General features: G+C 36.3%; 1 protein-coding gene across 7 annotated transcripts in view; it reads left to right on the forward strand.

The window, feature by feature from the left end:
- Positions 1-24,405, forward strand: part of FACE2 (farnesylated protein-converting enzyme 2) — a 130,197-nt gene that overhangs the window by 24,867 nt on the left and 80,925 nt on the right. For all 7 annotated transcript variants that reach the window (XM_089811251.1, XM_089811256.1, XM_089811252.1 and 4 more), the window contains exons 2-4: positions 10,081-10,149; positions 10,418-10,639; positions 11,185-11,296. In XM_089811251.1, the coding sequence (XP_089667377.1) occupies positions 10,081-10,149; positions 10,418-10,639; positions 11,185-11,296 (403 nt within the window). The remainder of the gene's footprint in view (positions 1-10,080; positions 10,150-10,417; positions 10,640-11,184; positions 11,297-24,405) is intronic.

The following is a 24,405-nucleotide window of genomic DNA, read 5'->3' on the forward strand; positions in this document are numbered from 1 at the left end:
TTCCCAATCGTGTAAGCCCAAGATCTATTATGGTAACCTCAACAGAGCCTGGATCTGGCGTGCCATGACAAGAGAGCTTTTCTTGCACTAATAATCCAGTTAGGTCTATACTGCTTCCATTCGATGCTATACTTACTTAATATATAAGTTTTTTATAGTAGTGGAGAACGTTTGGGATTTCTCATTGCTCCCGAAATCATTCTTTAGGCTCAGAAGGAACAATCTAACATTTGCCTCAAATAATAATTGACAGCTAACAACCGTCTCTCTTTGAAATTTTCCAAGAACATCACCGGTAATTTTCTAGAAAGAATTCCGAATGCTGAAAAAAAATGTAAAAACCCTCACTTGTTTATTACTTGAACAACTCCAATTTCACCAACTTTTCTCACAAATCAGATTTTTGACATTTTGTCGAACACTTGACAACCCAACTCTCCAGTGAAGTAAATGAAATGCAGGTATATTTAATACTCTTTGATCTACGCACCTTCCCTATTGTTTGTGCTTGACACCTTATTTTTCTATGATGGATTTATATAAATTTCTGTGTCTTTTCCATATCATATCAAAATACTGAAACAATAATGAAGTAGAGCTGTGCAAAGCAATAATTTTTCTCAGTGAAACTTAATACCAGAATTTACTACAAAATTCACAACTTACGAACTTGGAAGAGTAAGATTTGTTTATATTAATAGTAACAGAATATCTATCAATAGCAGATTCAATTATTTGTGAAACCTGTTGCTTGATTCTGCAATCCACATTGGCAGACTGAATGCCGACTTTTCCCAGAGATTCTATAGCGGGCCTGGTAAATTAAATTGCAGACTTAAGGAATGAAATGCTGATCTTCATAGGTGAATCACAGGCCCAAATAGGAGATCGCAGGTCCAAGTAACTTGAACACAGGCCTCCCAAAAAACACCTGGGCCTGATACTCAGGTCTCCATGCTGAGAATTATGAATTGCAGGTCCAAGACAATATACCGCCTAGCTTCTAAAGAGATGAATTGGCTTAGGGATCACCAATAATGCAAGTAACAACATAAACGCTGCCTTCCAGATGTAAATCAGTAACCAATAATGCCCAGTTCGAGCCCTCCAAATGCAACAGCAAGTTGATAATAATTCCCTCAATGAATTCACTCCACAGATCCACAAATTCACTCCCAGCAAAACAGTCTCCTTAGACACAGACAACACAGTAGGAGAAGGCAAATTGTTAATACAACAACAACAACAATTTGCTATAGAAATTCTCAGAATGACCCTTATACTTCAGCAAAGGCACACAATTCAGAAAACTCAAAGAAAGCCACAAAGGCAATAAGAATAAATAAATATCTAAGCTTGCTTTTTTCAATAAAATGAGCTCCTATTTATAATCTTTTGTTGGCCAAAGTTTCCTTAGAAACTCCACTTTAGACATTGTGGAAGTTTCCCAAAAGAACTCAACACTTGAAACTTTCCAACACACTTTTTAGAAATATCTCTTAATGTCATTATTATAATAACATAAATATTATTATAATAATGCAACTTAATAATTAATGAATAAATAAGAGCCCATACAATTATTAACCTTATTCACTGCAGGTGATGACCAACTGCCAAAGCCACCCACTGCACTACCAAAATAGACTTATTAAAAATAATAAGTCCACAATTGGGATCCCCAAAACACCTGTTAGCTCATGAGGGTTGCTATGATCAGCTAACTCCATCAACTGCACAGACTTGCCAAAAACGGGGACATTACAACCCTCCCTTCTCAAAATTGCTTGTCCTCAAGCAATCCAACATCATACAAAAACCTCCATCGGGATCCCATAAGAGGCAAGTGATGTCCCTGTCCTCACAATACCAACTGAATGCAAATACCATCATCAGAACCAATAACATGACCTGCAATATAACACCGAATACCTATGCTGGTGATGTAAAACTCAGAACATCACTAACAAACAAATCCATAGGAGATCTCAACACACTCTCCTTCATTATACCTACCCAATCATCTTGCAGACAATCTAGCTTTGGCTTAGACCAACTTTGTACCCGATGCAAATCCTGAATATGCGAGTCAAATACAAAACTATAAATACTCATCATAGTATAAACTCTATCCTCAGTATGATCATATCCATTGACATCCTTATACTATTGTGATGACTCATCCTTAATCATATCAGTGTAAACCCACATACCACGATTCACTACTCCCTTCGGCCTCAACGCACAAGTATGACCTTTAGAGAAAGGCCCCTTGCACCAATAGCAAAGCTGCCGCCTCCTCAAATCCTCTCTAGAAATATCATCAGACCTCCCCACTGACTTACCCTTGTCCTCAACAACTGGTGGGGGCTCATCATCGGGCAAAAGAGTAGAAGATTTCGGAGCAACCTTGGTTCGAGAAGAGGACTCCAAATCTTGTGCCTTCCTCATTGCTACCTGTAGAGAAGATGGATCCAATGACTTCACCCATCCACGGAGTGGCTCAATCAATCCCTCCATAAATAACATCACCTATCTGTGCTTCAAAATATCATAATCCATTACTAAAAGCTCTTGGAACTCACGGATGTAACTCTCCAATCCACCAGGCTGCTTCAACTGAGCCAACTCACGAAAGTACACCTTTGAATCCTTCCTATCAAATCTCTCGATCAAGTATCCACGAACTCCTGATAGGAAGTGATCTGATTATGTTACAAAGAAACTAACCCATGGTACCACTAGTCATGGGCAACTCCATCCAAATGCAACACTCCAAATCTAATAGCATCCACCTCTGACATATGATGCAAAGCCAAATATGTGTCAAGCTTATGAATCCACGCGCGAGTTGTAACTCTCTTGATACCATCAAAGTCCTCCAACGTCATTTTACTAGCAACTTGCAGTAACTTAGCTTACCGAGGTTGTTGTCTCTCAGGTGCCGACCTTGCTCGGGAATGCTCTTGTTTTTGAGTCAGGAACCTATCAAAATTCAAATGATCTTTAATAGCCTATGGTAAAGCATGCCACTCCATAAAGTGTGCCACCACGTCATTAGCAAAAGGAGCCACCTCAAACTTAATACTGACTGCATCCACCTCAGGTCTAAAAAACGTGGGCTTCTGCGGCCTATCATGATTAACAATGTGTATGTCAGCCCTGTTACCTAATCCACCACGATCCTCAACTCGAACCCGATTTGCATCTCTGTACCTATCACCAACTCGGGTTCTATCCTCAACTCGAGATCTATGAGAACCAACAGAAACATCTCGAGCTCTCTCCCTACCCCATCCTCGAGGAAGTGCTATCTGCTACAGAGTGTTAGACAACTGCTGCAGTACACCTGTCATCTACTTTTGTCCAACTGCCAAGTTCCTAAATGTTTGCACAACCTCTCTATCAACATCAACACCTCTAACTCTTGACTTGCCTGAACCACCTGGACTACCAATATAACCAAACTATATTTCAAGCTCACCTTCCCTAGGCGGAGTAGTACATCCTTTTCGGGTATAGTGCATACCCGACACAAATCTCCTATCATCAGCCGTGATCCTGAATAGAAAATAACAAATCAAATACTAATGGTAATTCTAACCAAACACTGACCACTATCAATTGATTTGGAGACCAATTTTTGTAGGTTGGCAGGAAATTGCTTTGATACCACTGTAAAAACCCTCGCTTGGCTATTATTTGAACAACTCCAATTTCACCAACTTTTCTCACAAATCAGATTTTTGACATTTTGTCGAACACTTGACAACCCAACTCTACAGTGAAGTAAATGAAATGCGGGTATATTTAATGCTCTTTGATCTATGCACCTTCCCTATTGTTTGTGCTTGATACCTTATTTTTCCATGATGGATTTATATAAATCTCTGCATCTTTTCCATATCATATTAAAATACTGAAACAATAGTGAAGTAGAGCTGTGCATTGCAATATTTTTTCTCAATAAAACATAACACTAGAATTTACTTTAAAACTCACAACCTATGAACTTGGAAGAATAAGATTTGTTTATATTAATAGTAACAAAATGTCTATCAATAGCAGATTCAATTATTTGTGAAACCTGTTGCTTGATTTTGCAGTCCACATTGGCAGACTGAATGCCGACTTTTCCCAGAAATTCTACAGTAGGCCTGGTAAATTAAATTGCACACTTAAGGAATGAAATTCTGATCTTCATAGGTGAATCACAGGCCTAAATAGGAGATCGCAGGTCCAAGTAACTTGAACGCAGGCCTCCCAAAACACACCTGCAACTGATATTCAGGTCTCCATGCTGAGAATTATGAATTGCAGGTCCAAGACAAGATACCGCCCAGCTTCTAAAGAGATGAATTGGCTTAGGGATCACCAATAATGCAAGTAACAACATAAACGCTGCCTTCCAGATGTAAATCAGTAACCAATAATGCCTAGTTTGAGCCCTCCAAATGCAAAAAGAAGTTGATAATAATTTCCTCAGTGAATTCATTCCACAAATCCACAAACTCACTTCCAGAGAAACAATCTCCTTAAGACACAGACAACACAGTAGGAGAAGGCAAATTGTTATACAACAACAACAATTTGCTATAGATATTTTCAGAGTGACCCTTATACTTCAGCAAGGGCACACAATTCAGAAAACTTAGAGAAAGCGACAGAGACAATCAAAACAAATAAATATCCAAACGTGCTTTTCCCAATGAAATGAGCTCCTATTTATAATCCTTTGTTGGCCAAAGTTTCTTTAAAAACTCATCTTCAGACATTGTGGAAGTTTTCCAAAAGAACTTAACACTTGAAACTTTCCAACACACTTTTTAGAAATATCTCTTAATGTCATTATTATAATAACATAAATATTATTATAGTAATGCATTTCAATAATTAATGAATAAATAAGAGCTCATACAATTATTAACCTTATATACTGCAGGTGATGACCAACTGCCAAAGCCACTCATCGCCCTGCCAAAAATAGCAACTGCTAAAAATAGACGTACTAAAAATAGTAAGTCCACAATTTGGACCCCCAAAACACCCTGTCAGCTCACGAGGGTTGCTATGATGAGCTAACTCCATCAATTGTAGAGACTTGCCAAAAACAGGGACATTACAAAAAAAAAAACTGACAAGGAGTTCAATAGCTCATTCCTATTAGAAAGCATGTGGCGACTATAGATAAAAAATGATCTTCAATTCAAACTAAAAACAACTATCACCTTTCTCTCCTTCACTTTTGTACAAATGATATTTTCTCCTCTACCCAACCTAGCTCTGATACCATGTGAAGTTTGGACCTAGAAAATAAAGATAAACAACAACAAAGAAGAGCATAAGATGGGTACAAAAGACACGAGAATTTATCTGGGAAAACCCTTCCACTTGAAGGGAAAAACCCAACCATATCAGCAAAATATGGTTTTTATTGATATAAAATGTTTTGAGTACAATGCTTTCCACTTGCTTGATTACAGTATACCAAGCAATCATATAAATAGATTGCATAAGAGTCCTCATCTCTAAGTTGTCGTTTCGGGTTCTAATACATAGTTTAGATACATGGATTATACAAATCTACCAATAATAATATACTTAGATCTTCAAATTTAAAAAAATCAATCCCCGACCTTCAAATGAATTGAAGTAGATTGCTGTTCACTACTATCATAAAGTAAGGCCATTGCATAGACCAATTTAAACTTGAATAATATTAGCAAGCTGTTGCAAGACACTATCTAAAGCTGATACAAAGAGCATGTTGATGAACAAATCAGAAATACATACATAAACTGATCTACTGGCTTGGGGTACTTCTTGGATGCCCACGTTCGTTGTGTGTCCTTCTATGAAGAACCCATAGAGAACCCATGAAGTACCCTAGAAGAACTAGTACCAAAATTGTACTAGTACTAGGACCCGGGCCTAAACAGCAGTACCCGGTAACCGAGCCTCATCTTTCACACGATGGTCTCTTTGAATCCCGAAAGTAAGACCCTTCATATTTTCACATATACAATACTTGATATTACGATATGCATGCCTCTTCCCATGACGTATGACACATGTCTTTTTACATAATTTAAACTTAAATATAATCACAAATATCTCTTTCAGCTGAAGATGACTATAATGGTCATAGTAAACATATTTCTATCTCATAAAATTAGAGATAAAGATCTCTATCGCAGCTACAATCTTCAACATCTTTATCTTTTAATAATGATATCCTAGGTCGGCCTCTAATAATTTGCCATTATTGCCTAGGTTTGACTAAGGATGACAGACCTTACACATTTCTTGAAGAATCTTCTTTCAAATTAAATTCTGCGAGAGGCTTGGAAAATTGACATAAAAAGTTTCTAGATTACTGCCTGTAGATTGGACACCAACAATCGGAGTAAGATAATGGAGATATCAATTATATAAAAAGAAGGTAAAGAAATATTTTCTAGTGACTACCACACAAAAAACCGATTTGGCGCACAAGACCTCTCCTATTGGAGCATTTTGTTGATGTGTGTTTTATGACCCACCAAACAATAGAACAAAATATTGAAATATCTTATCCTCTCTTGAATAAAGTTTCGTGTATGGTAAGATTGCTAGAAGATCATATGATGACTTCAAGGTTCCTTTAATGCTAGGTCTTTACTGTGGTAATGATCGGTGGTTAATGTGATTTGTTGATGATCACAAGGGGCCTTACATGTTTATTCAGATTCATTTCAAGCCATACTGGATGTGGGAGCTATCTTAAGGTTTTGCAATGAAATACTTTCGGAGTTTTCACAAAATATGCAAAATTTAAATAGGATAGGGTTCAGGAATTTTATTCTAATCCTAAGGGTAGTGATGACAATAAATAGTACTCTAGTGGACAAATTCCTCAAATAACCGAGCTCCGCTTTGCCAAGTTATACAACTACACATGAACTGGTGCAATATTTAAGGGTTATGCCAAAGATTTTCATACCGCCGCATACACCATCATAAATAACAATGTATACGAATGATAGAAGTTAAGCATATGCACGAAAGGGGTTTAGGCTAACTTTGCACTGTGAGTTAAAATCACTAAAATGTCAAAATTATGAACTAAAGGAATTCATCAATACACCATCATATTCTTCATTGTAATCACCACACATTAACTAGGCTAAACTTAATCTAATTGAAGGAATTTAAGAGAACAAGCAAGCACTAAGACACATCAAGTATTCACCAAGCTCCAATGAAAACTTTATTATCTCAGTAGCTCATAGCAACAATCTCATAAAAACCCCCCCTTGCAAATGAGAAATGAGGCCTTTATATAGGTTCTCGATTACAACGGGTGGCTCGGATGATCATATTAACCGATGGCCAAGATCGTGCCATATCAGCCCTAATTAGGGTTAGGGTAAAGAAAAGGAATCTACATTAATGCAATAAGAAATCCACTACCATAGTGGGTAATGAATTCCCACTATGCATGCTTGCACAAAAAGAGAGTGGGGTGCAATAAATATCCACTATGCATGTCCATTACTTGATAAATGCGCAATCTTCCTTGAATAAGTTATTCTTCATTCCATTCTTTGAATGCATATAAGTTTGACTTGGAGACCTTAGTTCCTCATCAAAGATAATTGGATGCCATGAAATGATGATGGAGGCCATGTAAGCTTGAGCCTTTTCCAACTGCATAATTTTAACTAAGATCCAACTTTGACTAACTTTTCTGAAAATCTCTTCTTGAATATTCTTGTCTTCCATGTACTTGCTTGGAAATTTATCTCCCTAAAATGGATTGGAATCCCTTGCACTTGGATTCTTGGATTTGAACTTTCATCTTTGAACTTTGATTGTCTAGGACCGGAACACTTAGTACTTTGATCTTGGTACTAAAATTTTGGATTTGAGCGTCTTTCTGAATTCCTAGAACTAGAGCCTTTCTCCTTCTTTCTCTTCAAATGCTTTAAATTCACTGTTACATCTTTTCTTAATTTTTTGAAGAATTCCCCCTTTTTGTTTATCATCATCAATCATTTTTCTAGTCTTGGGTGCACACTTGAAGAGGCTGAATTTTGAGATCTGGTTAGGAATTTCCAAGACTTAATCCTTTTTCATTTTTCATGGAGGAGATATTTCAAACACTTAGCCATTTCTCTTCCATAAGGCAAAATTTTCAGAAACTTGGCCATTTTTTCTTCCATGAAGGATAAACTTCCAACACTTGTCATTTTTCTTCCATGAAGGAGAAAGTTTTCAACACTTAGAATTTTTTCTTCCATGAAGGAGGAATTTCCAACACTTAGCCATTTTTTCTTCCATGAAGGACAAATTTCCAACACTTCGAATTTTTATTTTTTCCATGAAGGAGAAGTTTCAAACACCTTCTATTTTTCTTCCACGAAGGAGAAGTTTCAAACGCTTTCCATTTTTCTTCCATGAAGGACAAATTTACAACACTTAGCATTTTTTCTTCCATGAAGGAGGAATTTCCAACACTTAGCCATTTTTTCCAAGATTTCTAATTTTCTTACAAGTGTAAAATTGAGTGGTCATGGATTTTGTCCATGATGGAAGAATTCCGCAGCAACCATTTTTCTCCAAGGTGGGATTTTATGAGAGATTGTGGATTTTGTCCATGACGGAAGAATTCTGCAACAACCATTTTTCGTCATGGCAGGATTTTTTGAGTGGTCATGGATTTTGTCTATGATGGAAGAATTCCGCAACAACCATTTTTCTCCATGGCAGGATTTTTAGAGTGATCATGGATTTTGTCCATGATGGAAAAATTCCGCAACAACCATTTTTCTTGATGTTTTCATGCCTTTCCACTTTTGGATATTTCGAGGGTGATTCCGGACTTAACCATTTTTTTGATTGACTGTCGTGCTTGCTCATTCTTTTGGATATAGAAACAGGTACTCGTTTGGCTCTTTATCAACCAGAGCTCACTGGTTGCCGAAATCAACCGACCAAAATTAGACTTTCTAAAAATAGTAAGTTGTCCCAAAGTCAAAACAAGTTCAATTCGGGAGGTAGTGAAATTTACTAAAAATAGACTTACTAAAATTAGATTTTTCTAAAAATAGTAAGTTGTTTCAAAGTCAAAACAAGGTCAATCTGGGAGGCAGTGAAATTTACTAAAAATAGACTTACTAAAAATAGATTTTCTAAAAATAGTAAGTTGTTCCAAAGTCAAAACAAGGTCAATCTTGGAGGCAGTGAGACTTACTAAAAATAGACTTACTAAAAATAGACAAACTAAAAAATAGTATGTCAATACATTCAATTCTCAAACAAGCAAACAATTTCCATTCTCAGAGTCATATGGATAAGACTTTCCAGATTTGGCCAATTTTACCAATTCTCATTTGAAAGAGGGGACCTTAAAAGACTGAGCCCAATACTACCAAGGACTAAAACCAAAAGGACAAGACCAAGAGACAAAAGGAGGCCCCCATTTACAATGGGGTGATGGTGTGAAAACCCCAGAACACATTCCACACTAGGACTGCTTTTTCCATTATCTTATATTGTTTGAATTGTATAATTAGCATAAACCTATGTCCTTTAGGTCTTGAAAATTTGATCAGTTGCATAATAATTGTGAATATCTTACACTTGTGATATTGATTTGATAAAGAAATTTGGTTGCAATGCCGTGCTTTAAAATTTATAAACATTGTTTTACTCTTAATCTCCCATTCGTTGTCATTTCATTTAAGCCCATGGCTTCCGGTTGCAACTATTTCATTGACATTGATCCTATTCCTGGATTTATTATTTTGTAAATGAACAAAGATGAAATTCAACTTTCAAATGTTATTGACTGTTGTTTGTATAAATATTTAAATGATTGCTGATGGAATGAATCTGGCTCAGGTTCGGTACCCTGAAAGGACACATATCACTTCTTTCTTGAGTGTTTATGGATTTGCAACTATTTCATTGACATTGATCCTATTCTTGGATTTATTAGTTTGTAAATAAACAAAGATGAAATTCAACTTTCAAATGTTATTGACTGTTGTTTGTATAAATATTTAAATGATTGCTGATGGAATGAATCTGGCTCAGGTTTGGGACTCTGGAAGGACACATATCACTTCTTTCTTGAGTGTATATGGATTTAAACTAGATCATCTGGTGATGTTTCTCTATCCATACATATTTTGACTTATTAAGTTGTAATATCTTTTAGAATATATTTTAAGCTAAATGATATTAATTGCAATGTCATACTTGTTCGCATGTTGTATGAATATTGTTAATATGAGCATTATGTCTTAATTTTGAGAAGTGTATATTTTCTGATTTTGATGGTAATGTTCTGGAATCACATTGAAGGACACGTATTGAGACTTGAGTTAGAGTCTGATACATTTTTTGATCTCAATTTATGTTTCTGAAACAGTGGCGAGCAGTTTTCTTTCCTCTCAGCTTGACTGCATTTCTGTATTTGGGGCCTCTGATGACAGCAGCTGTAGATATAATTGGCAAACAGAAGCAAGAGCATTTTCTCAGTGTTCATGGAGCTGTGGAGCTAGTTAACAGTGCATATAGAGAACTGGTAAATGGCATAGACAGAGCTTTGTCCATGAGATCAGATGTCTTAGCATGGCGCAACTATGTGGTGGTCAGTATAATTTTCTATGCTGCTCAGCATTTTTGTTACTTGTATTTTTTCTGGAGCCTCTTATCATAAAAATAAAGGTATCTGGTAAATGCAATTAACTAGGACCATCATCATTTTCAGAGGGGAGGATTAATTATGAAGAAAGATGCTTCCTTTATGATCAACTGCGTACTGTTCTCCAAGCTTCTCTTTTGTTGAATTTAAGACAAGTATTTTATATGCTCCGGGTCCATGCAGCACAACTTGTGAACCTGGTTCCTAGAATGCCTGAAGTATATATAAATTTCATTTGAAATTGGTCAGTCATCTCAGTCGAAGTGTCAAATATCTCAGGACTATTTAAAATTCATTTTGCATCCGAATTTATGAGTTTACGTTTTATTTATGCATGGGAATTTTAGCTTTTCTACCAAATTGCAACATTACATGGCTTGTCTTTCTCCATATGTTATTTGATATTTGAATTGGTTTTATTCCATCTCTAGTGTAGCAAAATAAGCTGTGAGGATGACATGACATCTCAATCTTCCTCATCTTGATATCAGGCGCCCTTGACGGAGGAGTTGGTCTTCAGAGCTTGCATGATACCTTTGCTTCTTTGTGGAGGATTCAGACCTTATAGTATCGTATTTCTTTGCCCACTATTTTTCAGTTTAGGTGACGTATCAGACCCAATATATTTCTTGAATTCCTATAGCACACAACACTAATGCATCAACTTGCGAAGAGATTACTGGTTTATATTAGAATACTCTAATAGCAGGCAGCATATTTAATTAGTTTTAAGATTTTGTTTTAATGATGGATGCAACATGTTACAGAAATTGCCTGGATAGATTAAAAAGAAAGGGTTTGTATGGAGATCAAATGGGATGGACAAAACTAGTGAAAACAGGAGTTAGATATTATTTTGGAGAGGATTTGTAGCAGTTGCTGTGGTCAGGTCATTGACAAATATGATGTTTCTTTACTGTAAATTATGTTCTTAAAAATCATGTGACTAGAACAATAATAAGTTGATATATGGTTTATTTAAACATAAAGAGTTATCGATTTTGAAAACCCCTAAATTTTTGATTTATTTTAAATGTGTAAGCATAGAAGCAAATACTTTATAGGTAATATCACAGGAAACCAAAAGAGTGATATTTTCAATAATATTAAGAACCTCAAAACTGCTGAGAAATCAACAAAAGAGAGGAATACTTCATGTTTTTAAATCTTAAAGCTATCCTAATTGCACATAGAGAAATACAGAGAAAGTTAAGGAAAGTAAACACCATTATTTTTGAAATATGGTTTTCCTCTTTCTATTGAGATCATTGCTTACAGTGCATACTGTATAGCTAAGTCAGAGGATTCGGCGAATTTCATCCTTTTGATTCAAATTTCAGCAAATTTTAACTCTTTCCAAATGTCATTCGAATTTGATGATATATAATATAATACTGTAATTTAATATATATTATTTTATTTTAAATTGATATTGAGTTAGTTAAATTATTTAACAATGTTAAACTATTTTAACAATATCGTGGATATATTAGTAATATTTAAAAATATATAAATATATATAACTAAAACTTTGTCAAATTATTTTTTCTGAACTTTTACCTTTGCCGAATTTCATTCGAATTTAATGATTGACGAATTTGAATTCAAATTTGAACCTTGTGACTTGGCTATATGGTATGTTACTTCATAGTTTCCATTTAAAGTTCAAATCTTCAAAATTAATCACAAACTGCAATATGTGAATGTCAAGCCACAAAATTGCAAACTACAGTGAAATATAAAGCAGATGGAGCCAATGAGGCTACAATTATTATTAAGTACACTCCTCTAGGGGGCTGCAGTTCTTGATGATGAAGCTCCAACATTATAGTCCATCCAAAATTGATTCAATTGCTTTGCATCAAATACAATGGCCATTCTAAGTATCAAACTCTTTCTCATCAAGTGGCTCCATTGCATTAGTTAGTTAGCAATTCTGAGTTACCATTGGTTTTGTCAAGGTCAACTGGCCAAATGTCCTCAACATTCTTTTATATAACTGCTATAGACACATTAGTTTAAATAAACATTATACAAAATATGGATAGCAGTTGTAAATTGGAACAAAAAAATTACAACTTACAAATAGAAATGCAAATTTCTTCTACCTTGAAGTATTTCATCTGATGGCAAAGGATGTGGTGGACAAAAATCAATCATCAACTCTGAGTCAAATGTTTGTGCTTCTTGTAGTGTATGTGTTGAAACTGTGTTGTCCTCAATTAGGAGTTGGGTCAGCTCTCCTATTTGCTGGTGTTTTTAAACAACTAAATTGAAGTATTGAATGCATAATAAATATAATTGTTAATATTTTTTACACAGTGGTACTCGGTTGACTAGGATATGCTTAGGCCAAATTTGTTATGGGGGTAATTTCCTTGAGGCCAGCCTTGGGAAAAACATGTATTTATATTGGTTGGTATTGAAAGCTAAGATATTGAAGAAGTCTTTTAGTGCAACTAGCTCATCAGATGCAAACCTGAGAGGTTCTTAGTAGTGGGAGGAAAACCTTGGTAACCTAATTTTTTTTTCATTTGAGACATCAAGCTCAAGGACCTAGGAGTTCGATACAAATCAATAAAATAAAGCCAATGAGCAATAGAGATATTATGTGTAGAAGTAGATTATCTTCAGGGGTTGTAGCTGGAAGGGCATCATTGGGATGATGACACTCCAAGGCGCCTATATGCCATACAAAGGCCACATGTAATACAAGGGCTCATCTTTATGGAAGGGCTGCATCTGATCCCAATTAGTGAGAACGATGTCACATATTAGAGAGGGGTCATTTGACCTAGAGGTTTTTGGAAGCCATTATTTACTGCCTATGGATGTGTTGTTCCGTACAATGCAACTGTAACATCCAAATGGACATTAATAAACTTCAAATCATAAGTAACATAACATGAGTAACTCAGAGATAACACATAAAAAACATAGTGCAATATATGACAGAATAATAGATCTTTTCATAGCATAGTATCTTCGTACAATCAACACCATAAGTTGTTCTGACCTCAATACAAATAATGTTTGACGGTTGGTCAAGTCTGCCAACTGTCAGCAATCGACACCAAGTTTACTAACAAAAGAATTATTTAATTACTAGTGACATAATTGTTGTCTACATCATCCCCCTCCCCCACCCCACTAAATAAAAATAAAAAAAATAAAAGTCTACGGGGAGGGAAGGTGAGAGGATGTCTTTGGAGAGGCAGAAGATGTGGCACATGGAGTTTACTGGCAAACGAGCATGAGGTACTGGTCTGCTACCATTTTCTTTTTCTCGTGCTGCCTTCAGTAGTCTGAAGGCATCCATCAGATCCTTCTGAGAGGCTGCTAGTTGCTCTTCCTTTTCTCAGTGAGCTATCTTTTCTTGTGCTATCTCGTTCTACAACTCCCCCACTCTCACCTGTAAGGCTGCCTGTCACTCTAATATAATAAGTATGCACCCCTTCCGCCTTTTGAGTTGTCCATTTTATTTGTTGCAGTTGTAGGAATCTTGCTCAAATTGTCTTCTCTATCATGGAAAGAGTACTCATCCTCCCTGTGTTACCTATGAAAATGTGTGGCGTGCTTCATGCCTCTAGCATCTCTTCTGTTTTAATCTCTGACCGTCTTTGGGTTGTGAGGCGTTCCATGAATTCCCTTTCACACTCATTTGCCATGAATCTAAGGAGTGTTTCTGCTGCTATGATAACTGGCCCCTTGTCTAACTCTCTCAAGAGGTCTTCCATACATTGTATGGCCATCGTCATGGCCTCCAACTTTGTCAGGAACCGATGCATCGATGCTCCAGATCCATAGGTGGAACTCTTTGGTACGCCTCCCTCCGTGGTTCTTGTAACTATGTCCTCCTAGGTAGGGGTGGCCCTATGCTCAATTCTCTCTTCTTCAACAATCTCTGGATGTATTTGTGTCACTGACAGTAATTGCCTACGCTCCCCTTCAGTGTGATGTCCCATCAATAAGGTGGGTGAGGGTGGTGGAATGCCATCCACCTCCATCTGAAATTTGGCCAATAGACTATCTACTTCTGCCTCCATGTCTCCTCTCTTCTAATCTGTTTCTACCAATTTAGGGACTTTTGTCTCTCATACCATAGGGGCTGCCTCTTGTGCTGTAGCTCTCTTCAGTACTGAAGTTGCGACTATAGTTGCTGGGGTGCAGGGGTGACTACTAGTGCAATAGGAAGGGCTCTTTCCATGCCTTTTGAAGTGGTGATGTGAATGGTGTGGGTCTTTCCTTTTTGTGTTCTCTACTAATCTTGTTTGTGGTGCATGTTTTGTTGGGACTAAATGGACCATGGATGAAAGCTACAGGGTGGAGTAAATACTATCTTTGGTATTGCAAATCTCTTTGCACCCTAATTTAAAACTACAGGTGACCTCTTTGGTACAACTCCTTGTGCGGCTTTATGTCCGACTTCATGTGATATGACCTTTTCGTGCTATACTGCCACCTCCTTCGGTATGACGTCTACTCGTACGACCTTCTTTGGCCTCCACCCTTATGATCTCCTTCAGCACGATCCCCTCATGCACAACCTCCTTACATATGACCTCCTCTTGTACAACTGCCTCTCTCGACATGGATGGTTCATCACCTTTGGCACTATTCTAGGTGAGGGGTTCCTCTTGTATGGGTAAAAAGCTCCACTTCTTTAGATATCTTCCATACTTCATTGTTTTCGCAACCTATTGCCTCATTTCCTCCTCTTACTTATAGTGCCTTTTATGCCTTCATATGGTCCCTACAACATTGTTCCATGTGGATCCCTTCATCCTTTGAACTGCTACTCTTTGAAGACGGGAGTGTCTATGTCTCTTTCGTTGTTGTTTCCTCCTCTTCGTCCTCGGAATCACCATCCTTTTCCCCTCCTTCCTCGGTGCTTGCTATAACCTCCTGAAACCCTTTTCCTTAGCGGTTTCGAATCACCTGCAATGAAGGTTTCCAAATGGAGCTAGTAATACATGATAGGCTTGTAGGGTTTGATACGATTGGTTGGAACAATTATTTGCATGTGCTCTAGTGCTAGCAGAATGTGGAACACCTCCAAGAACAAGGAAATGGCATGGTGTGGCATGTAAAAGCTTTTATGCTTGACTTGCAAGAAATTTTTGATGCTTTTAGATAAGGTTTGTCTTTAATTATAAATTTTACCATTATTCAGGCCATTCGTCAACCTTAGCATCCACATAACAATGTCCAATGCCTTGCTCACTCCTGTAAGTTTGCTTTTTAACAACTCCATTATACACCTCCATTTGGGGAAGCTATAAAAGATTTCTTAAGCTCCTTGCTATTGTTGTCGCTTCATTGGCTGTCCCACTGTTTCACGGAGAGGTTAGGATTGCATATATGTTCCAGTAACAATTTCTTATCTTCTACAAACAATCTTAAAGAGGGTTTTGTTGCTGAATGCCTTTTGTTTGACACGCCAAATACCTTGTTGAACTCTGGGTGAGTATTATATCAACACCGTCTATCAAAATACCAGATGGAGGACTTGTGTGTATTTTGGTCTATACATATCTCATAGTAATATCGGCTTCAAATCATTGAGGTTGAAAATGGGCATAATTATGATTTTATCCACCTCTTTTTTTTTGAGTGAATCCTTAAAAGGGTGTTTATATGGAGTGCTTTTTCACTAGGCCCTACACTCACTTTGTGTTACACTTTCAAACATGAAATTCTCTACCTGCACTTTCCCTTGGGCTTTCTTTTCACTCGAAGTTGCCATATTGTCTGTTAAGGGTTTTTTTTTCTTTATGGACTTGGCTTTATATTGAATATTGTAACTACCCTTTTAGAGTTCCCAAAGCTACCTTTTACTATGTTGTCTTCTTTGTGCAACCACCTCTTTGATTCCTTCTTGTAGTTTTCTTCCTTGTGTCCATTTTGGTTGTAAGGTTTGTATGATGATCTGGGGTGAAGGTATGGGCCGTACAAATGCCATATCTTCTGTTATGGGTTTTTTTTCTTTATGGACTTGGCTTTATAGTGAATATTGTAACTACCATTTTAGAGTTCCCATGACTACCTTTTACAATGTTGTCTTCTTTGTGCAACCACCCCTTCGATTCCTTCTTGTAGTTTTCTTCCTTGTGTCCATTTTGGTCGTATGGTTTGTACGATGATCTAGAGTGAAGGTATGGGCCGTAAAAATATCTCTTGCCATCAATATGATATCTGGATCTTGTGTTTGTGGGCTTGGTATTGATGCAAAAGCATCTTGGGTGTAAGAGGAATCTTGCATCACACAAAAAAGTTTCTGTTTTGTCTTTTGAATAAGGCTATCTTAGTGGAAAGTTGCTAGTTCTAGAAGTTTCCTATTTTTATTAAGTTGGTCATTTGAGCTCAAAATGTTCTGATTTCTTCCCTCGAGGCCCATTTTAGATATAACAACCTACTAATAATGTTTCATTGCAAGATCAAGTCTATATGTGAACTTATTGAATTTTTTTGGTATTGACAGCAGGGTATAAATACTTTGAACTTAGTTTGTAAGGCTATAGAAGCTCTGAAAAGGGGTCAAACCTCAATTGATTGGAGCTTGCGCGAGTCAAGTGCTGTAGAGCGCTTAGTGGTATTTTTGAAATGGGGTTATAATAGCTAATTAGAACAATTTGCGATGAGTTATGGTATCCGAAATTTGTGCTACCTAAAACCAAAGAAAATGAAATTCCTTCTAACTTTCTTTTGAGTTCTAAAAGTTTTTGGGGCCTACTCTAATGGTATAAATATAAATAATAATATCTTAGAGTTGGTCAACTGCAAAGTTTGGGGTTAAAATTTCTAGAACCTTCTTGGGTAGTGGAAATTGCTTGTATAATGAAGACCCATAGGGTTGTTTAGGATAGTTCTGGATAGATAGATGGTGGCTTTGGCCTACAGAGTATTGTAAGGAAAATGCCCATGTGGCATTTTGATGTTTTATATCATATTATTGTAATTCCAATTTATTTGAGATAATAAGAAGCCCATTTTCTATACTTGCAAATTGTTGTTATTTCTCTATTTTGTTGTGTGTGTTTGTGTTAATAAGGGGAGTATCCTTCATCAAGTATTTCTTGCACTTTTTTGATGTGTGTCGTCCGTATTGTGTGCAACAACCTATACGGCAATCCCTCATATTCCAACCGTATGGTCTCTTGTGTCTTCAATTTGTATGACACTATCTCGCATCTGTACAACACCTTTCATAGGGCTGTTGGTTTCTTTTCTATATGTACATTATACAACACTCGTGTGACTGTGGTTTTATCTATTATCCATATGTTGTATGACACCCAATTTTCCCAATGTTCCTAGTTGTAGTATGATGCTCTTTGTTTGATGTACAATGTTCTTTTGATGTTCGTATGATGTACAATTTAGGGGAGGCTCAACAAAGTGTTCTTGTCCTCTTAGGACGTTTGTATGACACATAGTCCCTTGGTGCATGTATGTACAATGTATGACTTCTACCGCAATGCTTAGACCCTTTCTTACTGCTTTCACATAGTCCCTTGGTGCATGTATGTACAGTGTATGACTTCTACCGCAATGCTTAGACCCTTTCTTACTGCTTTCAACTTGGTTCTTCTCCTTGCATAATTGGTTCCACTTATTTCCATAGAAGATTCCTTATTGGTTCCTTTTAGGGTAAGGGTTTTAATACTGCTTATATCTTTAATAAAGAAGACTAATGTCTTCAATTTTTATGACAATTATATTTGTCCCCATTATCTTTTTGATTTTTTCTGACATTAGTCTTTTAATCTTGACTTTTTCTCTTTTTATTTTTCCAACCCTTTTCCCTTTCATCCCAATCTTCATAACCTTGATCCTTTTAATTGCGCCCAATTTTAAAAACGACATACATTTTCTTTGTCTTGGTGGTCTTCCATCTCCTTGTTTTACCTTTCTATGTTTCACTTTAAGTTCTTTAAAGTGTTTATTTCCGCATGTTTATTATCATTTTCCCTTCCTCTATTGCTTTGGCTTTTGGCCCTTTTTGAAGTTCATTGTTTTCTTTGCTTTGTCCCCTCTTTATGCCTTTCTCTTCATTACAATGAAGCTTAACCTTAGAGGCATATTGCCACATGCAAGTGCCTGAAGGTGTCTTCTAATATTCATTTTTCACATGTTCTGAGGTACTCTAGGTAAGTATTTTGTCCACTAGAGGTGTTTGTCCCACTCCTATATAGCGTCTATCCATGTACTTGCCTCCGTACTTTTGGTACTTGACAACTTCCTCTTTGCTCATTGTCGGAGGTTCCCTTGGATTTGGTATCACTCTCTATATTGCATTTGAGGTAGGGTGGTATGGGCCTTTTTGTCCTTCCAAGGCACACTTCTGGATGTGTTGATACACATACTCATCTCCTTTCGAGATAAACAAATCCTTCGTCTTTATTACAATCTTCAAGTATGGTCCAAGGGTGGCACCATAATCCTCTAGGTTGATCTCCTCCAAGTTTTCTTTGTAATGAGCCCTGTTGTATCTCAAACAATCCGTTCTAAAGAATTGATTTCTTTTTTGGTTTTTGAGGTTTTGCAATTTTTGATAAACAATAGAGCAACAAAATAGAAGATATTGCAATAGTAATTTCAACTTAACATTTGGATATTATATAGGGAATATACGATTGAAGATTTCAGATTTTAATATCAATTTAGATACTGATTATTTTCACAAAATACCAACAACCCAGTTGATAAAATACCCTCTATTATCTAAATCAACAATACCTAGAAAAATTAGAAGTTACTGTTAATGTTTTGTAGCTTTAGTCAGATGAACCTATGGATAATTATATATGAGATATAATGTGTTTATTATATATAAAATGATTAGAGAGAGAGAGAGAGAGAGAGAGAGAGAGAGAGAGAGAGAGAGAGAGAGATTATGTAATTAATGAATACTTCATAGCCTTATTCTCAATATAAATGCGAGAGAGATTGCTACATTTGAAAAATACAAAAATCACAGGTAGTATTATTTCATTTGCAGCAATCCCCTAACTTTATCATGGTATCAGAGCCAAAGTGAAAATGTTAGAAGATGATAATACCTGAAGATTTAGCAAAAATAATTGTGACCTATCGATATATTGGAAAGACAATCAAGTGTTGTTTGATTGTCATTGAATAGGGGCCACCCACATGCCATGCTTGGACTGTAAGTCGGAGAGGGGCCAATTGGGATGTCATGTTGGCAGGAAGATTGCAGGCACAACAATGATGCCTGTTTTGAACCACGGGACCTATGCCATTTTGAACAAGGTTGATCATTTTCCATGTGGGTGTCGTCCTTGGTAAAGATTGGAACACTAATAATTTTCCGTATGGGTGTTGTCCTTGGTGAAGATTGGAACACAACTTACATTATATCTACAGAGGCACCTCTGTTTAACTAGTTTGGCATCGCTTTCACAAAAGATGTGTGCATAACTTGAGGGAAGCATTGAATTGGAATGTTGGATGGAAGGGTAAATTGCAATGGCAACATTATACAAGTGGGGGTTGTTTTATGTAATTAGAGCACCATCCAAAGGAGTCCCAAAAGACCATGGATCAACCTTGCCAATTTTCATACTGTAGTCATTCAATTATGGGATTATTAGATGGCAACTTTGATACATAGATTTCATGGGCATGATGGGCCTGTACTTGGAATGCATTTTACAAATTACAGCCGTTATTTGTGTCTAGGATTGATGATTGCAAGATCAATGTTTGAAACTACAACATGCGATAGGGCTTCCTTGGCTACATTCGCATAATTCATTTCCACAATCAATATAAAGACTCTAGGGTCACCATATGTTGACTGTTTATTAATAGGATGTAATCATATCAAAGAATATTTTTATCAAATTAAATTTGAATATTTTTCACTGCTGACAAATAGATTAAACATTCAAATCGATGGACTTGCTAGCAATACATACAATTTATAAAAGAAAATCCATAATTAGAGATGGACTTAGGGCCAACAATCACTAACAATATCGATTACAATCGATATCAAGGAACACAATAAAGATTGAATTGTCAACAGAGATTGACTAGATCATTACTGAATCGACCAAGGAAGAACACAACATAAGGATGGGGAAAAACATATTAAAAAAAGCAGAATCCAAATAATGATTTGGAAGGGCATGCCATCACATATGGCCGAGGAATGAAAACATATTATACAATTTCTACACAAATGAACACCTGCAGGGGATGACATGGGTGTTATTCACTTTGATGTACCCATCAGTGGGCAAGACTTAGAAACCAAAAAAATAAAAGTAAATTAAGATGGAAGTCATGCTTTTTATGTTGCAAGTCTAGTGTATCTGATGGAGTTTTAATCTGGCCCGTAGTGGTTCAAGGTAATAAACCACGTCCAGTAGACTGTGCTAACAAGAGCCTTTGCAAGATTCTTATCGTGTGGTGTGCAATTTAATTAAGGTTAAGGAAGATCAAATTATATTTGAGATCCATCTTTGCATAGGTAAGTCGATGGCTTTATGATAGGTATTGTTTTATGGTAGAGAATGATTGATGCATGGAAAATTAATAACAATGGAGTGAATCTTCTATATATATATATTGAATGTCATAATGGTGTTAAGTATCAAAACAAGCCACTCTTTGTGCAAGTTAGAATATTGATCCCATATCTTCATGGTAATGCTTATAAGAGTATATAATCGAATGCCTAGAAAGCATAGTTCAGTATTTGGCAGCGTAATTATGGATTAAACTTTGCAAGTTTCCCTTATTTGAGCGGCTAACTCTTAGCCTTTGAAGAGTCGTAACTATTCACAGTGTACAATTTATATCTTAGTTTTAATTGAAGACCCCAAATTTGATGGAGGAATGGAGCACTATGAATAATTTATGCATTCAGGTTTGCAGATCACCAATGGGTATGTTGTAGATATGGGATGCGAATGTGGGAGGTCACACAACAGGATATAACTACCCTATCATTGAGATAACAACGCAAAATAAGTAAGAGACAAAGGATAAAATTTGAGATGCTAGTTGACAAATATTTGTCTCAGTGATAATAAAGCAAAGATAGGTGTTATGGGTGCCATCCATGTCTGGTCGATAAGTGCATGTTTGATTGAGGGGACTTCTAAAGGGAGAGTTATAAGTACAAGAACATTGGCATTACAGAAGGGCCACTGGTGACTGCCATGATCTGACTAGTGAAAGAGTGAAGAAACATTGACTTTGCCCATAACATGTTTGAGGGATTTTATATGGTAATTGATGGAATTAACTGTGTAAAGGAAAGGTCGAGAAAATGTCTCAAAATCTAGTAACCAAGGCCTAGAGTACATGGAGGGACTGTTACAGAAACAAGAGTTTCTCTCAGGTTTAGTCAGTAAAGTCTCTATTTTGTTCAGTTTATAAAGACTCTGAAATTGATGATACATACATTGATGGTAAGAAGGAAGATTATATGCTTGTCTTGTCTGTGAAATGTATGGTGTAAAAAGGTTTCATGTTCGCAATCTAATTTAGTACTATCTTAGATTGTAGAGTGAGAAGCTTGACTTAGATGGACTTGCATATTCTTTAGGAAAATTGAATGGTCCCTTGGTATCATGAACTTCTTAATTCATCTTTGAGAAGATATGAGTGGTGTCACCAAGAAGGAATCTTGGATTTAGAATTAGAGGGGAGGTCCATACCATAGCTGCAGGAATTAATACATAAAAATCTACAAGTGTTATTACAAGTTATAGAAAAGATAAAATGTTCCTATTTTAAGGAAAATCAAGTAACCACCTTATTAGGGACATTAGAGTGGAATTTTAAGAGTGGGAATTCTACATTGTTGGGTGAATAACTATCAACGTTCCATTACCATTATTTTACAAATGCTTATATTGAGACGTTTTCAGATTTGATGCATATGGACCTTCATTGGAGCAACCTGTATTAAGGATGTTGATGTCCGGAAAAGTATTCTTATCCTTATGCATTACATTTATCTACTCATTGTATTCTCTCTCTTAATTGTATATCCATATTTATTATAAGAGTTATATGCCTTGATCTTTTCTTTGTCTGGGGATGTTCTTGCAGGAAAAGAAGGTTGGTACTTTATACACTGCCAAATATTGTGTAGACTCATTCATATGACAGCAGCTATAAAGAAGCTGCGATCTAGAATTCATTAATCATTTGATGATCAAGTTGGATAAAGTGCGGCTCTTGAAGCGAATATCTTTGATGGTTGAGATTATGGGTACCCTTCTATAACAAGACGGAGTTTGGCACATCCGTTAGAGAGGGACCAGATAGATGATATGTTTTAGTTTGCTTTCAAGAATCTTGGTCTTATTGGCTCAGAAAGAGTAGACTATGCTGAGATGGTTTCTCTACTAATCATAAAATTATAGCAGTTAAAGGGACTATGATTCATGGGATGAAGCTCCATGTGAACCAAGGATGTCTAGACTATAACATTCATAGATAGATGGATACCTGTTGAACTAGGGAGCATGACAGTTCATTAGAGGCAACTTTGGACAAAGAGAGGGGTCAGATAGAGGATATGTTTCAGATTCAGAGGGAGTCTTGACAACTTATTGGAAATAACCTTGACAAGGAGGTCAAAAGGTTAGCTTTTCTTGATATGAAGAAATTCCAAGTGAAATCCCTCGTAATATATTCTTCTCTATGAGAGATAAGTTTGAGGTGAAAACCTTATTCTCAAATGTGACTCATGGTGGATGTCATGACTACACCACATGATAGTATCTGTGGTGACTTCATGTGTATGGGCATGCTTCCTGTGTACATCATGAGAAACTGAGGACTTCCAAATGATTATTACTTGTACTTGGAGAAGTTATTGGAAGGTGACGACCTTACAATAACTTATATCATGATGTACATTTTATGTAAATCATGAAAGGCTTGATCTTGTAAATCGATAGCTAAGTGTTAGATGTCATTAAATTGATTGTCTATAAGTTGTCTCTATAGATATATGATAGGAATTTGGTGAATATTTTGACTTAATATTCCGATAGGTCATTACCGCATTGAGTACTTGGTGACTATCATTTGATTGATGTTATGATAGGCCAATACTCATGTTACCTAATATGATATCAAAAGAGTATTTGGTGAATATCATGTGTTGATATTTTAATAGGTCAATACTCATATTGTATTATATAATGGAAGTCTTCTGATCAAAGATTTCCATGACATGATTTCCTAATATTACCAATGGTGTTATATTTATCATGTGTTTATCCTCCCTAGCTAAGAGGGAGTGTTAATGTTTTGTAGCTTTAGTCGGATGAACCTATGGATAATTATATGAGATATAATGTGTTTTATATATATATGGATATATGGCGGGGGGTTGTAGGAGAGAGAGAGATTATGTAATTCAAGGGACATGTCTCTTCATAGCCTTATTCTCAATATAAATGCGAGAGAAATTGCTGCATTTGAAAAAATACAGAAATCATAGGTAGTATTATTTTATTTGTAGCAATCCCCTGACTTTAGTAGTTATAATCCTTGAATTCACAGGTAAGACATGCCTTGAAACCCTTTGAAATGAAGACTAGCAAATGCAAAATGAATTCTTCAACAAACAAATTCCACTGCGGATATTGAAAACGCTATTCACAAAGTGTAGATAGAAAATAATGCCTAGTAGTAAATATAAATGATTGTTAAACCAA

This window comes from Cupressus sempervirens, chromosome 11, assembly GCF_028749045.1.
Source record: "Cupressus sempervirens isolate cs-2001-9-10 chromosome 11, ASM2874904v1, whole genome shotgun sequence".
Classification (NCBI taxonomy): domain Eukaryota; kingdom Viridiplantae; phylum Streptophyta; class Pinopsida; order Cupressales; family Cupressaceae; genus Cupressus; species Cupressus sempervirens.